The sequence below is a fragment of the Lagenorhynchus albirostris genome, chromosome 1, assembly GCF_949774975.1.
Source record: "Lagenorhynchus albirostris chromosome 1, mLagAlb1.1, whole genome shotgun sequence".
In the NCBI taxonomy this organism is placed as follows: domain Eukaryota; kingdom Metazoa; phylum Chordata; class Mammalia; order Artiodactyla; family Delphinidae; genus Lagenorhynchus; species Lagenorhynchus albirostris.
This window is the reverse complement of record NC_083095.1, coordinates 123,244,841-123,261,483: the sequence shown is the minus strand read 5'-3', so window position 1 is coordinate 123,261,483 and position 16,643 is coordinate 123,244,841. Positions and strand designations below refer to the sequence as shown.

General features: G+C 41.9%; 1 protein-coding gene across 9 annotated transcripts in view; it reads left to right on the top strand.

Moving 5' to 3' along the window:
- SPG21 (SPG21 abhydrolase domain containing, maspardin) overlaps positions 1-16,643 on the top strand; it is a 121,545-nt gene that overhangs the window by 2,359 nt on the left and 102,543 nt on the right. For 2 of the 9 annotated variants that reach the window (XM_060151915.1, XM_060151926.1), the window contains exons 1-4: positions 4,404-4,644; positions 8,439-8,525; positions 10,139-10,225; positions 11,467-11,628. In XM_060151915.1, the coding sequence (XP_060007898.1) occupies positions 8,463-8,525; positions 10,139-10,225; positions 11,467-11,628 (312 nt within the window). In that variant the 5' untranslated portion in view covers positions 4,404-4,644; positions 8,439-8,462. Of the gene's footprint in view, positions 1-4,403; positions 4,645-7,508; positions 8,169-8,438; positions 8,526-10,138; positions 10,226-11,466; positions 11,629-16,643 lie in introns of those variants that run through there. The other 7 variants (XM_060151862.1, XM_060151878.1, XM_060151870.1 and 4 more) reach the window with 7 other exon arrangements.

The following is a 16,643-nucleotide window of genomic DNA, read 5'->3' as shown; positions in this document are numbered from 1 at the left end:
TTGTTTAAAAAGGATTTTATTCTTGGTTCGATTTGAGGGACAAAACAAATGTTCCTGAGCATAAAATTAAGCTCTTGAAAAAGTCTGCTGAAAGAATGTTTATTGCTTTTAAACGTTGTGTTAAAGGAAGTACAACCTATTTTCACCATTTTTCTTTATATTTATCAAACAATTTCAAGGTAAAGAGATATGATTTTGAGAGGTAGAGTCTTAGATTCAACAAACATGGCATGAGCCCTGCCACTGACCTTAAGCTGAGGCTGATTACACACCCTCTCTGAATCTATTTCCTTATCTATGAAATGAAAATTGTACCTGCTTTGCAAGGATTCTCATGAGGAATAAAAATAGTATACGTAATGTACCTAGCACAGTGCCTGGAACACAGCAGGCTCTCAATACCATTATTATTAGCCAACATTTATTGATTGCTAGTCTTGTTGATAAGGACTCGACCTGAACTATCTCATTTTATATTTACGGTAACCCTATGAGTCAGGTAATGGTATTGATCCTCATTTTTCCAGACTGTTAGATAGCTAATAAGTGGTAGAGCTAGAATTCACACTCCAGTAGTCTGACACCAGTCTGTGGGCCTAACCACTTTGGTACCCTACCTCTATTGCAAATGTTTTTATCCTTGATCAAGGAATTTAATATATTAGCCTTTTGTGCTCAGAAATGTAGAAGTAGGAGCACATGTTAATTGAGTGCCCATCATATGCATGCACTAGGCTAGACAATTTCAAAAAGATTTTCCCGTTTTAGTTACTATTTAATCACTGTCTTTATTACCTCTAAGAATTCATAAAGTTTTCTAGAGCCCTACGGATAGAAGCTGCTTTATTTTATAGTATAATAGTGCAGCTCTTGTTTCCCAGGATTTTTAAATTGCAGCTCTTTTTCCGGAAGGTTACCGCATTGTTATTTATGGAAGAAACATTAATGAGATGCTAGGTTGGCAGATGATACAAAAGATGTGGTACCTTTGCTTAGGAACTTTTATTTTACCAAGTTGATAATGGTCAGACATTAACTTATCGAAGAAGTCAAAATACTGTTTCCATAAGCAGGCATTTTTGTGTGCAGGATACTTTTTTTTTGCAGTACGTGGGCCTCTCACTGTTGTGGCCTCTCCCGCTGCAGAGCACAGGCTCCGGAGGCGCAGGCTCAGCAGCCATGGCTCACGGGCCTAGCCGCTCCGCGGCATGTGGGATCTTCCCAGACCAGGGCATGAACCCATGTCCCCTGCATCGGCAGGCGGACTCTCAACCACTGCGCCACCAGGGAAGCCCCAGGATACTTTTTTTTTATTTTAATATTTGTTTTATTTGTTTATTTATTTGGTTACACCGGGTCTTAGTTGTGGCAGGCGAGCTCCTTAGTTGCAACTCACTGGCCAGGTTACTTTTTTTTTTTAAGTTTGATTGGAAGGGAGTGACGGTGGGGGGATTATCAGAGAAGAACAGCTTTGAGGAAAGGCTGTTGTAAAGATTCTGTAATGTAGCTCTCATAAGTACATAGAATCTAAAATCTTAGAATTGGAAAGAACTTAGAGATCATTTAGTCTAACTTTGGACTCATTTTACAGAAAAGAAAACCACACCTAGAGAGAGGAAATGTCTTGCCCAAGGAGAGAACTCAGGTTTCTTAACTCCCGAATGATAATAAATTATTAATTATAAATAACTGTATATAACTTGTTTGATAGGACCTTTAGGTAGCAAACTATAGAGGAGTCATGTCGGTATCTTTCTTGTGCAGTTTTAGAATCCCCACTCTGTGTCTGATCCCTCTAATCCAGTATAGTATGTGTATGTCACAGACTGGGTCTGGCAATGAGGAAACAGCATTCAATCTTGGTTCTTAGCATAATTTGATATATAACACTACAGTCGATTGTACCCTGGAAAGCTTAAAAGGATGGTATTCCAAGAATTGGTATTAGTGTGAAAAACTAAGTGTTTTGCTCCTCTTTTACTTTTTCACACATGGTTCCTGGGAGCAAAATAGGGGAGATTCACTCTGGTGGAGGGGGGACACTCTGAGTGGAGGGAAGAGCATACACAAATGCCTAGAGGTTTGAGACCTCATAGGGTGTAATGGGCCCTTTGGGAGAGTCAGACCTGCTGTAGCCCATACACTTTGGACTTAGCTTGAAGGCAATGGGGAGCTATTGAAGGATTTAGAGCAGGTTTACAGCAGCATTTAAAGCATGAATATAGTTGCTTTTAAGTAATTTTTTGTCACACAATAACATATGGATACATGCTTATATAAATTCAAATACTAACTCTAAAGCCAGCTTCTCCTTCAACACCCCTTCTATTCCCAGTTTCCCCTCAGAGGTAACCACTACTCTGTTTGGTATGTACATGTGCATAAGAGAGATACCTAGGATTATTTTGCACATGTGTTTTTAAAACAAATATTATCCTGTCAAAAGATAAATTTGAGGAAAAGAGCTTGGGTTTGGGCAATTTTGAGAACCAGCTGGCCACCTGTTTACTTTGCTCGGTGTTCACAGAGTATTTTGTGAACATTCCAGTTTGTAAAGTGAGATTCTCACACAGGGACTGGTGCTGTGGGAACCATCTAGCAGACCCCAACCATGACAGCTGCAAACCCTCCCAGCCATATCCACCAGGTCTGCCTGCACTGTGGCCTGCCCTGGGTTAAAAGTTTGCTTCCTGCAGTTGTGCAATTACAGGACAGCTGGAATTCACAGATACTAAATGTTTCTTGTTCAGATTAGGGAATGGACAATGTGCTTGCTATGTGTTATGGACCAGCTGAAGATCCAAACATGACCATGGGTTCCTTTTCTAAGGGAAACAAAACATTCATTATTTTGGGTTTGATCTTTTAATAAAAGTATACATATAACAAAACATATCTACATAGCGAAATAGTTTTCCATTATCAACAGTCGTTAAAAATTATTACCAAACTAACAGAATAAGGACTTCTAATACATTTGGGCACATCCATAGTTCATGTCTCTTCAGGGCTGATACTCAAGTGAGGTCTGGAAGTATGGGATATAAGGAATACAGCTTTAGGAATACAAGCAGATAAATTTCTTTATTTGCTAATTAGTTCATTCAGTACACATTTAGTACTTATTATGAACCAGGTCATAATAGCTAAGGCACTGGTTAAATCACTCCGTTCACTTTGCTCTAAATTAAAGCTCCCAGCCCACTGGGGGAGACAGATAAACAATGTAATGAGTACCCATAATGGATTTTACATAAATACAACCAGTCATTTGCCAGGTATTCCATTCATTAAACCTCTCCAAGTTTTTTAGAAAAAGCCCCAAAGTTAAAAATCTTCCACAAAAACATTCCCTGTATAGCAGCTATGTGGTGCTTATAATAGAAGACCATTTTCTGTTACTGACTCAAAATTCCGAAAAGATGATTTGGGGGAAAAAAAGGCGGATATGTTACTGTGCTCTTGGGAAATTCGTTTGGGATTTGTCCAAGTTCTAGACTGGGAACCAAGGCTCCTGAGCAGGAGGGCAGATGTCATGATTTAGGATGCAGTTTACTTGGATTCTCCCCTGACCTTAATCCCCAAAACAGTTGCCAGGGTAAAGGCAAAGGCCTTTAATAGGGTACACGTTTTCCCTAACACAGATTAGGGAGAGGCATTTTCAGCAGGATCTTGTTGAAGGATCATTAAAAAACTTCCAACAAGGAGATTTACATGTTATTCAACCTTTTCATACCTCCAAATATTTTACTGAAAAGGAGAGTCATGACCTCTGCAACATCTTAAGAAAAATGATTATAAATAGATTAATATTCTCTATTCCTTTAAGGGAAAGTGATGAAGGAGCTGGAGGCTCAGCGGGAGCTGTTCCCGGAAATCCCCAGGACCTCAGCACAAGTCAGGGAAGGGAGGTGGGGGCGTTACAGTGGAGGATTAGGGAGGGCGTCTGTAGCTGTGCCAAAGGAAAAAAATCTTGCCAAGAAAAGAGTATACAGAGCCGTGTTCATCAAAGCCTGTAACCCAAAGGGATCCCCTCAAAGCTTTACACGGCGGAGAGAAAAGGTCGGCATCTGCTTCCTCCAAGAGGGCGCGAACTGCAGGCGGAGGCAGGTCTCAAGGGTCAGGAGCCCCTTTCTTCCAGTCCCACGACCTCTCCCTAGGTGATCACGTCACATGGGTGACCTAGAACTGACCCAGAAGCTCCTCGGACCTCCTCCCTGCGCCCGCCACCACCGCCAGAGCCGACGCCGACTGCGCACCCGGCAGGATGTACAATAGAGCGCCGGAGTCTCACCCTGTGGTCCAACCCTCCCCGTCGCCATGGTGACCGCCGGAGTCACGCAGCTCCACCCCTTCCTCGCTGCGTGGCCCCGCCCCTCCGAACGCGGAAACGCGAGGCTTGAGCCAGCTGCGCGAACGATTCGGGAGGAGGGAGGGCGGTGGCCGAGGCTCGCTTGGCTGCGCTCCCCGCCCCTCGGAGGCCGGCCTTCCAGCGCGCCCCAAAGGTCCACAGCGCTTGCGGTTACTGAGCGCTCAAGCCGCCGGCCCCGACCCAGGCCCAGCAGCTTCCCAGGCCCGCACCCGTAGTGGAGGGAAGAGCCGCCTTGGGGAGGAGGGAAAGGGACCTGGGGGCGGCCACGGCAGGTGAGGGGTGAGCGAGGCCCTGGGAAGCGGGGGATGTGGGTGTGTGACGCGTTTTGTGGCTGCAGGTGAGTATGGTTTGTAGTGTGCGCGGCTGCCTCTGTCGGTGTGACTTTGTGAGTGTGGCCCTTGAGTGGGTCGGTTCATGTGACCATGCACGTGATTGCATGTCCCTGTGTGTGTCTGAGGTCGAGTCTGAGTTCATGGGGGTGATTGGTGTGCCTGTGCCCCTGCCTTTGTGTAGCTGTCATCAGTGGGACTGGGAGAAGGTGGAGGTCTGTGTGTGGGTCGCCTGGGGTGGGCAGTGGGGCGCTTGACCTGGGCATACAACTGTAATACCATTTTGGGGCTACAGTGCTGCAGCCCAGGAACATATTTTTCCTGTAAACTTTTAAGAACTCTGAGCAGACTAGTTATTTTGGAGATTGCACCTCAGCCTGAAAGTGATAAATGCCTTTGTCATTGCTGAGTACGGGCCAGGTGTGAGGCTTGTGAAGGAGGCATGAGGAGAGTAGCAGGGCTAGGCTGTCTCACTTTTCCTAGGGAGTCATAAGTTCTGCATTTATGCTGCTTCTTTGTCTCCACCTACAGTGTTCCAGCTCCTGTTGGCACAAAGCTTCAAGAGACTGAGGGGTGATAGAATAGCTGTGTGCAAATTTTCAAAAGCTTTTATACTAAGACAGAGTACAAGATGAGGTGTCACCGTCAAAATGTCAAGTAGTCAGCTTTTCCTCCCATGAGGTTTAGAAGATAATGGAATAAGTTTCTGAAGAAAGGAGGGGTAAATCTTCCCCTGAGGAAACTTACAAAAAGAATAGCTCTGTACTGGTGTGGTGAGGTATGGAGGCTTGCATTAAAAAGCCAATGGCATTGCCCAGAGACTCTCAGGTTCTAATATTTCGTTATTGCTGGTGTTAATAATAATCACAGATTGTCCATACGAAGATCATATGATTGAGATAAAGGATAAGAAAACATCTGACTAGTTAAACTGGTTAGATGACTTACACATTTGTAAAGGCAATTTCACTGATTGTAAATTGGCAGGGTCTGTTGAAACCCTGAGGGATAAGTGGACTGTAAACTGGCTGGTTCTGCTGAAACCTTGAGGGATAAGTACATGTAATTCTTGGTGCACACTCACACCTAGCAGTTTAATTGTCGAGCAGTACAAGGGCCAGAGAGGCCCCAGTGTCCAGAGCACTCCCTGAGGAGGGGTTTTCTTAGGCAGGATTAAGGCAAAATTCCTGCAGCCCTTTTCCCAGCAACATGAACAGGTGCTTTTGTTTTTGTGAAGAATTGTGAGAGATCAAATCAGCATTGAGTTCGTGGTCCACATTCTTTCTTATTTAATACTGACCAGTTGAGTTACAGTCTCAGTGAACCTTTTTTTTTTTTTTTGCCCTATGCAGAATGTTCCCCTTGTGACTTGGAAAAGTATTCCCCTGAAGTGGATGAAAGAGAGCTGGGAGAACAAACTTCCTTTTCATACCACTCACAGCTGCTTTCCCTTTGCAGCAGTTTTTTTTTTTTTTTTCACTTAAACGTCAGTTGGTCAGATGCAACATTTGGTATCTATCTTAGCTTTCATGTACTGCCAAACTAGCACAAGTGTTAAAATCACTTGCCTCTACAAAAATTTAGTCACAGTTGGGTGGAATCTCTCCATCCAGCAAGATTAGTTATAAAATAATATTAGGTGGTAGTGGATAATACTGAGGACTGTGGTGAGGAACATCTTTCTACTTACTGCTGAGGGAAGAAGTGGATGACAGTGAATGTGTGTGCCTGTGAATGATGTGTGTATATGTATTTGTATGGTAGTTTGGTTTGTAGATTGCAACTGATTCAAACTATGAATACTTTATTTTATCCCAAGTTTGGTGAATCTAGAAGCATACTTTCTGGCTTTAATTAGCTAAAGTGTTTTATAAATCTGTTGAGTAGGTTTTTTTCTAAACATGTTTTTGATATTTCCTCCTGTCGAATAGTGATTGTTTATAGTATTGCAATACTAGAAAATGTCTCCATTAGGCAATATTTAGATGATATAGAAATATTTCAAGTCTGTCTAGGTAGAAAATATTTTGGAATTAACTATATGGGCTAGTTGCTTTCAATTAAAAGCAGTGACCAGCTCAGAGAAAGGCTGTAGTTCAAATGGCTTCAATTTTTAACATGTTAATATTTGTTAAGAGAGAATGAATATGCAAAGAATGATTTTCTTTATTTCAGTATGAATAAGAAATACATCTGTGCACACTGATTTTCAGCATAAGACTGGCTGATAATTTTCTTGATATTTTAGAGCCACTTAAGATTTTAATAAACTTTTCTAAGTACCATCCTAGCCTTGAGAGAAGAGACCATTATTACAGTGTCAAGGTTGTAAACCTAGTTTAATATTGGATGTCTACATTTACCATCTCCTTGGGGTTCAGTTTAGTAACCCCCAAGGTTAGAGGTAGCAGTTGAGATTGCTCAGTGCCCTGCGTACTTGAGGGAGAAGATTTGGAGGGCCAAGGAGGATTCGTTGGCTTTAGAATCCCCAGCTCCTGACCAGTCCAGAGAAGCAGCCCCTCTAAAATGGCAGTTCAGAGTCATCGCAGGAGTTAAGTCCTAGGGTCTCAAACTCATCCTAGCCCTGCTAGGAAAATCCAGGCTTGTGCTGGGGTAGAGGACATGATGCAAACCAGCATTTGAATCCTTCCAAACTGATGGGTGGAAGTTCTCCATTGGGCAATGAGAATCTGCAACAAGGAACTATAATTTTCAGGTTCCTGTTACAACACAACACAGATCCCTGAGCAAAGAGGGGTAGCCTTTAAGTTGAAGACGCCCAGCTAATGGAAAGCTCGTAGGTACCCGGGTTAAAAGGGACTCTAGGATTGCCTAGTTTGGCCTGCTTAGGATGTAGTCATTTATTTAGTCAACAGATAATGCCTGCTGTGTACCAAGCACTGTCCAACGCTTTGGAGAGAGAGTGGTGAAATAGTCACAGATGAGAAAACAGCCCAAAAAGGGTCAGTGACTTTTCCAACGTCACAGAGCTATAAAAGCTGGAAATCACTAATCTCACAACAGAAGACCACATATTTTTTCTAAAGGCACATGTTTTGTTTTGTTGCTAGTTATTGTGCCTTCAGGTCTATTCTGGTATCTTATCATGGATCTTTCAGAGTACATTATATCACTTTTAACCACATCCATATGAACAGCAAGTTTTCCTGTATTTTGCATTAAAAACTATGTGTGAGTTTCTGAAGCTATGTTCCCCTAGAGTGAGATTTACGGCATTTTATGAATTTATGAGGAAGCAGGCTTACATTAACTCCTTTTTCTAGTATGGACTGTTCTCTAGAATTTTATCAGACAGGAATATCTTTATTAGCATAGATTCTTAAGATCTTGTCAAAAGATAGGTTATGCTACTGCATTTGGAATCATTTAACTAGGACAGACAGTCAGGTGTCAGAAAAGGCTGTCCTGTGTCTGGTCCTGGTTTTACAATAGCCGTGGGATCTTGGGTAAGTCATTAAAATTTTCTAGACCAGATTCTTCTTCTGGAGGAACTAAGAGGGTTGGAATAATTCTCTCTTGGGGCCCTTCCTGCTCCATGATTATAGGTTTTCACCAAATTGTTTTCTGTAGTTTAAGTATACGCCGACAAGGTGAAATAGCCCATTTCCTCAGTTTTATCCTTTAAAGTATTGTTGGTAGAGCTAGACCAGACTCTACATTTAGTGCTGATGTAAACATGAATTCTTGACATGAAACATCACATGCTTTTATTTCAGGGTTAACCTCCATTTCAGCTAATCATGGGAGAGATTAAAGTCTCTCCTGATTATAACTGGTTTAGAAGTACAGTCCCCCTTAAAAAGGTATGTATGGTTTTACTACACCTCTTATTTGCAAAATCTTGTAATTGTTTTTATGTGTGATTTAGGTGTTATGTCTTAGTAGTGTTCGAGAGTAAAGGTTATTGCCAAGTATTGTGACTGGGTTGGAGAGCCTAAAGTTCACCCCTTCCCTGTCAAGTACAATCAACTTTTGAGACTCATTCAAGAGTAAAAGTGAGAATAACTGTACTCATTATTTTATAATTGTTTTTACATATTCAAGCAAGCAGGAATATGTGTACTCCTCTGTATAGTTTAGTAGAAAGCTGACAGCAACTGTACAGTAAGTGCAGTTAGATTCTATTAGAAAGCATTTTCCTGTTCCGCAGATTTAAGATTTACAGTGAGTCACATTATAGGTCCTCTGTTTGCCATGATATATATTCATTCTGCCATAGTCATCTTTTGGAAACTTTATATGCCTGGGATGTCTAAAAACGCTAAACACTTATATTGAAGTTTGTTGACTCTGAGTCCCAAGTTAATCCCAAATGTTTGGGGATCACACTAGACAAAAGTTGTGTCAGAATAAAATCTTTGCTGATCCCTTGCAGAAATATTAGAGTACTATGATCTGAAGAACATCTGTGTCTCTGTTGTAATTATTTTGTCAGGATAGATAGCTGTGGAAGTATCATGCAAGTTTGAATTGATAACAGAATTACACTTCATATAGAAATTTGAGATACAGTCTCCAAGTATAGACAGAATACCTGCTATATACCTGGCACTGTTGTAGGAAGTCCCCAAATATCTTATTTAATTCTTTCAACAGTTTAACAAAGTGGATAGTGGTGTGCCCACTTAGCAGATGGGAAAACTGAGGTTCATGGAGGTTAACATGTTAAAGTCACACAGTCTAGTTGAGTTTAAATTAAAATCAAATTAATCTGGCTTCACAGCCAGAAGTGGGCTTCCCTGGTGGCACAGCGGTTAAGAATCCGCCTGCCAGTGCAGGGGACACGGGTTCGATCCCTGGTCCAGGAAGCTCCCATGTGCCGCTGAGCAACTAAGCCTGTGTGCCACAACTACTGAGCCTGCGTGCCACAACTACTGAGGCCCGTGCGCCTAGAGCCCATGCTCCGCAACAAGAGTAGCCACGGCAATGAGAAGCCCGCGCACCACAATAAAGAGTAGCCCCTGCTCTCCGCAACTAGAGAAAGCCCGCAGTCAGCAACAAAGACCCAATGCAGCCAAAAAATTAATAACTTCTTTAAAAAAAAGAAAAAATTCCTTAAAAAAAAGCCAGAACTAATTGGCAGCTTACCAAAGGGAACCCGCCTTTCTTCTTGCTACCCCAGGAACTACTGCCCATGCTAGGAGAATTGCCCCCAGAGTCCCTCTGCCTTGTCCCATCCCCTCAAGTGATTCATGTGAGCTCCTCTTGATGGACTCACTCAGCAAGCTAATCACCAGACCCAAAACAACACAAACTTACCTAAATATTCTTGGAAGTAGTAGTTTCATTGATGTCATTTTCTCCTTTGGTCAGTTTGGCCCACAAGACGTGAAAAGTTTGCTTGAAATTTCATAGTGCTAGATTTTCATTTCAGAGATCTGAATATCTTATCTCATATGAATTTTATTATTATAAGGTTGGAATTTACCGCATACCACTGTCAGAGGTTACTGAGATTTTGTTTACTACAATCATAGCAAAAAGAAACAGGAAAAGCAAAAATGTGAGTGGCAAATACAAAGGGCAAAAACATAATCATGAGATATACTGTCACCCGAGGAAGTCCAGAAGGTGTTGGTTAGGGCCCTTTGGGCTTTGCCCTGCCCTGTTTGTCTGCTCCCAGTGATGCCAGTGACCGCGGTTAGTGTGCCGCCACCCACATTGACACCATGGGCCCCACAGCACTGCCAGTTAGGAGCTCTCAGAAAATAGAACCTTGAACTTTTTAATGTAAAAAGGGTAAGTGTTGATTTGCATTGGCAAAAGTTCAAGCAGTTAATGTACTTTTCCAAATACCAAAAAGTCAGCCAAAGAGAACAAAAATTAAACTATCATGCAGTGCATACTGTAGCTGACACTCTTGACACTGTTGAACACTCAGTATCTGCCAAACTCTGTGCTAAACACCTGACTTGTCTCAGCTCATGTAATGCTCATCTGTTTCCCTTTTTGGGTCAAGAACCACTAAATCAGGACGGTTTCTGATGACCTTCGTCCTTCTTACCCCCTTTTCCCCCCAAAGCCAGTTTTTCCCTGAGCCCATTCCCCACACTGACTGAATGGTTTGAAACATTCTCTGGGGACAGTGATGCCTATACCTGCCTCGTCCCTCCTCTCTAGCAGAGGTCTCCCCTTCAGAGTCTTGGTCTAGCGCAGGCTCCTGAAGCATCTCTTTGAGAGGTCTCATCTCTACCCAGTTTCTCCCTGGAGGCTGGAGTCGTTTCTTCCCTTCACTTCCCCTGGTCACACACTGACCCTGCTGATCCCAGCCCACCCTCTGGGCCAGCACCCAAGGATGACTCTGCAAATTGTCCTCCTCCTATGTGCACACACGCATGCGCACATGCACGCGTGCGCGCGCGCGCACGCGCACACACACACACACACACACACACACACAGAGGCAGAAGTATGGGGAAGAAATCAGATGCCATGTACAGAGTTTACTGTTTAATGGTAAACAATAAATTTCATATAATCATGGCTGGGGAGGAAAATTCAAAACTGATAGAGAAAACAGCTCTTGGGAGAAGTATAAAGCAGTTCCATGGACTATGTCAGCACTGAAGAAGGAAATGGAGACAGCCGTTCTTTATATGTGCTAGTCTGGTGTGATCCCCTCATTAGCTTGTAACAACCAAGGCAGTAATATTAAAATTGTCAGTGAAACTATAGTGCTGAAATAACTATATAAAGCCCAATCCATGAGGTTTTTCATTTTGTTTCTTATAATTTTCCCTCCAGATTATTGTGGATGATGACGACAGTAAGATCTGGTCGCTCTACGATGCAGGCCCCAGAAATATCAGGTGTCCTCTCATATTTCTCCCTCCCGTCAGCGGAACTGCTGATGTATTTTTCCGGCAGATTTTGGCTTTGACTGGATGGGGTTACCGGGTTATAGCTGTAAGTATTATTGATTCAGGATTGAAATTAAGTCCACATTTTCTGGTTTTCTGTGTGTGTGTGTGTGCATGTGTGCTTCTGTTTCTGATTAACTCTAGTAATAGGCGTGTTTTTTATTGAGGTAAGATACTGTTTTCCTTTGTTAAAATGTGAAAGGGAGTTTTTTGAAGGAAGGTGGTGTGGTTCACCAACATACAGAGGCTCAGAGGGGACAAACCTCTATTGGAAGCCTTCTTTACCCTCAGCTTGAACATGCATTTTCTGAGTAAGTCTGACCAGCAGGAAGCATGGTCCTTGTTTATAGTTAAGGAGGCTGAGGTCCGGCCTGTTTTAGTGATCACCGAGGGTCACACAGCCAGTAGGCCATGGAGGGAGAGCCCAGCTAAGTCTTCTGACCCCATTCACCCTCCCCTTTTATTACATCACTGCTTCGGGGGCAGCAGAGGGATCAGCTGACATCCAGGGGACTGAAAGCTTGCTTTAATGTGAGTCTTTGACAGGTGAGGTGAGGCTCATTAATTAGCTCATATCCTTCGCATTTGGTTTTTTGTTTCTAATCTTTATCACTGAGTTCGGTCCAAATCTAGTTTCGCATTGATCATTCTCTAAGCTTCTTCTCTGGGAGGTGGACGTAGGTAGGAAGGCACTGTTTGTTTTTGTTTTGGCCACACGGCGTGGCAGTGAGATCTTAGTTCCCTGACCAGGGATTGAACCCATGCCCCGTGCAGTAGAAGCACAGAGTCCTAACCACTGGACTGCCAGGGAATTCCCAGGAAGGCACTGTTGCTCACAGTGGAGTGTTTGGTGTGCCTCGATCGGATCAGGACAATGGACGTTGGTTTCCTAACTTCCCCTGGAAGGAGAGGCTCTGGCTTTGGAGCCAGCAGTTGTTTCTGGGACCTGGAATGTTAACATGTAAACATTACTCCCCTTGGAAGTACTGCTGTTAGTATACATTTTATTTACTGCCTAGAAGAGAGAAAACGTGGACCAGATCTCTTCTCTTGGTTGATAACTGAAAATTCCAATGGGGTTACCACTAATTGGGGTCATAAAAGACAAATCCGATTCCTCTTCATCCAGGCAGCCCTTCTCTTTCTTGAAAAAACTAGTTATTATCGGTGGCCTACTGCCTTCCGCCCCCAGGTCTTTTCTTCTCCAGCTAAATTTCTCCAGATTCTTTAACCATTCCTCGTATTGTGTGTTTGAATCCCTGCAACATAATCCTCCCTTGTTCTGGGTTTTCAGTAATCCCTCTCAGTGGACAGCATTGCAGGAGAGCAGAGTGGTAACCGCCCTCATTCCAGTCCACTGCAGCCTAAGTCGTGACACTTTCTGTCCTTGTGGTCCCTGTTGATCAGCCAGGGAGGGGGAACCTGAGCAGCCCCTGGGTGTCTGTCTCACTTTAGAGTGCTGTCCAAAGTGAACAGTGTGGTTATCACTCTAAACTGACAGGGCACATAGCCTTGCCTTCTGGCTGGATGTTTCTTCTTGCTTCTTGATGTAGGCTTTTGCTATTTCTTAGCTAGATAATGAATCAAGAAAAAGGCCAGCAATGTCTTCAAAATTACTTTGTCCTTCTTAAGATTTGATCAGAATGCCCAACCCCAGGAGGTTCTGAAATTTACTAGGTATTTGTTAAATACCTAGCAGTTAAAATGCATGGATCCTCTTTTCATTTACATATTTATTGAGATAATTATAGGTTCACATGCAGTAAGAAATACTAGAGAGATATCCCTTATATACTTTGCCCAGTTTCTCCCAATAGTAACATTTTATAAAACTGTAGTAGGATATCACAACCAAGACATTGATGTTAATGTAATCCACCAGCCTTGTTCAGATTTCCCAGTTTTACTCGTACTCAGTTGTGTGTGTGTGTATCAAGTCATATACAGTTTTATTACCTGTCTAGGGCACAGATTTTTTAAATTTAATTTTTATTTTATATTATAGTTGATTTACAATGTTGTGTTAGTTTCAGGTGTACAGCAAAGTGATTCAGTTATACATATACATATATCCATTCTTTTTCAGATGGTTTTCCCATATAGATTATTAGAGAATATTGAGTAGAGTTTCCTGAGCTATACAGTAGGTTCTTGTTGATTATCTATTTTATATATAGTAACACTACTATATATATATTTTAATCCCAAACTTCTAATTCATCCCTCCCCCTACCATTGCCCTTTGGTAACAGTAAGTTTGTTTTCGAAGTCTGTGAGTCTGTTTCTGTTTTAAGTTCATTTGTATCTTTTTTTTTTTTTTTTTTTTTGCGATGCGTGGGCCTCCCACTGTTTTGGCCTCTCCCGTTGCGGAGCACAGGCTCCGGACGCGCAGGCTCAGCAGCCATGGCTCACGGGCCTAGCTGCTCCGCGGCATGTGGGATCTTCCCGGACTGGGGCACGAACCCGTATCCCCTGCATTGGCAGGCGGACTCTCAACCACTGCGCCACCAGGGAAGCCCCTGTATCATTTTTTTAACTTCCACATATAAATGTTATCCTATGATATTTGTCTTTCTGTGTCTGACTTAACTTCACTTAGTATGATAATCTCTAGATCCATCCATGGTGCTGCAAATGGCATTATTTCATTCATTTTTATGGCTGAGTAGTATTCCATTGTATATATGTACCACATCTTCTTTATCCATTCCTCTCGATGGACATTTAGGTTGCTTCCATGTCTTGGCTGTTGTGAACAGTGCTGCACTGAACATTGGAGTGCATGTATCGTTTTGAATTATGATTTTTTCTGAATATATGCCCAGGAGTGAGATTGCTGGATAAAATGGTAGTTCTTAGTTTTTTTTTTTTTTGCGGTACGCAGGCCTCTCACTGTTGTGGCCTCTCCCGTTATGGAGCACAGGCTCCGGACGCGCAGGCTCAACGGCCATGGCTCACAGGCCCAGCCGCTCTGTGGCATGTGGGATCTTCCCGTACTGGGGCACGAACCCATGTCCCCTGCATCGGCAGGCGGACTCTCAACCACTGTGCCACCAGGGAAGCCTGGTAGTTCTTAGTTTTTTAAGAAACCTCCATACTGTTCTCCACAGTAGTTGTACCAATTTAGATTCCCACCAACAGTGTAGGAGAGTTCTCTTTTCTCCACACCCTCTTTAGCATTTATTGTTTGTAGACTTTTTGATGATGGCCATTCTGACTCATGTGAGGTGATACCTCATTGTAGTTTTGATTTGCATTTCTCTAATAATTAGCAGTGTTGAGCATCTTTTCATGTGCTTTTTGGCTATCTGTATGTCTTCTTTGGAGAAATGTCTACTCAGGTCTTCTGCCCATTTTTCAATCAGGTTGTTTGTTTTTTGATATTGAGCTGCATGAGCTGTTTGTATATTTTGGAGATTAATCCCTTGTCAGTTGCTTCGTTTGCAAATATTTTCTCCCATCCTTTGGATTGTCTTTTCATTTTGTTTATGGTTTCCTTTGCTGTGCAAAAGCTTTTAAGGTTAATTAGGTCCCATTTGTTTATTTTTATTTTCATTACTCTAGATGGTGGATCCAAAAAGATATTGCTGTGATTTATGTCAGAGTGTTCTGCCTATGTTTTCCTCTGAGAGTTTTACAGTATCCAGTCTTCATTTAGGTCTTTGATCTATTTTGAGTTTATTTTTGTGTATGGTATTAGAGAATGTTCTAGTTTCATTCTTTTACGTGTAGCTGTCCAGTTTTCCCAACACCATTTCTCCATTGTATATTCTTGTCTCCTTTGTCATAGATTAATTGACTATAGGCACGTGGGTTTATTTCTGGGCTTTCTATCCTGTTCCACTAATCTATATTTCTGTTTTTGTGCCAGTACCATACTGTTTTGATTACTGTAGCTTTGTAGTATAGTCTGAAATCAGGGAGACCGGATCCTCCAGCTCCATTTTTCTTTCTCAGGATTGCTTTGGCTATTCGGGTCTTTTGTGTTTCCATACAGATTTTTAAATTTTTTGTTCTAGTTCTGTGAAACATGCCATTGGTAATTTAATAGGGATTGCATTGAATCTGTAGATTGCCTAGAGTAGTATAGTCATTTTGACAATATTGATTCTTCCAATCCAAGAACACAGTCTATCTTTCAATTTGTTTGTGTCACCTTCAGTTTCTTTCATCAGCATCTTATAGTTTTCAGAGTATAGGCCTTTTTCCTCCTTAGGCAGGTTTATTCCTAGATATTTTATTCTTTTTGATGCATTGGTAAATGGGATTGTTTCTTTAATTTCTCTTTCTGATCTTTCATTGTTAATGTATAGAAATGCAGCAGATTTCTGTGTATTAATTTTGTATCCTGCAACTTTACCGAATTCATTGATGAGCTCTAGTAGTTTTATGATAGCATCTTTAGGATTTTCTCTGAATACTATCGCATCATCTGCAAACAGTGACAGTTTTACTTCTTTTCCAATTTGGATTCCTTTTATTTCTTTTACTTCTCTAATTCCCGTGGCTAGGAATTCCAAAACTATGTTGAAAAAAAGTGGCAAGAGTGGACATCCTCGTCTTGTTTCTGATCCTAGAGAAAATGCTTTCAGCTTTTCACCGTTGAGTCTGATGTTGGTGTGGGTTTGTCATATATGGCCTTTATTATGTTGAGGTAGGTTCTATGCCTACTTTCTGGAGAGTTTTTATAATAAATGGGTGTTGAGTTTTGTCAAGAGCTTTTTCTGCATCTATTAGATGATCATATGGTTTTTCTTCTTCAGTTTGTTAATGTGGTGTATCACACTGATTGATTTGTGGATATTGAAAAATCCTTGCATCCCACTTGATCATGGTGTATTATCCTTTTAATGTATTGTTGGATTCAGTTTGCTATTATTTTTTTGAGGACTTTTGCATCTATGTTAATCAGTGATATTGGTTTCTTTCTATTTTTGTGGTATCTTTGTCTGGTTTTGGTATCAGGGTGATGATGGCCTCATAGAATGAGTTTGGGAGTGTTCCTTTCTCTGCAGTTTTTTGGAATAGTTTCAGAAGGATAGGTGTTAACTCTTGTCTAAA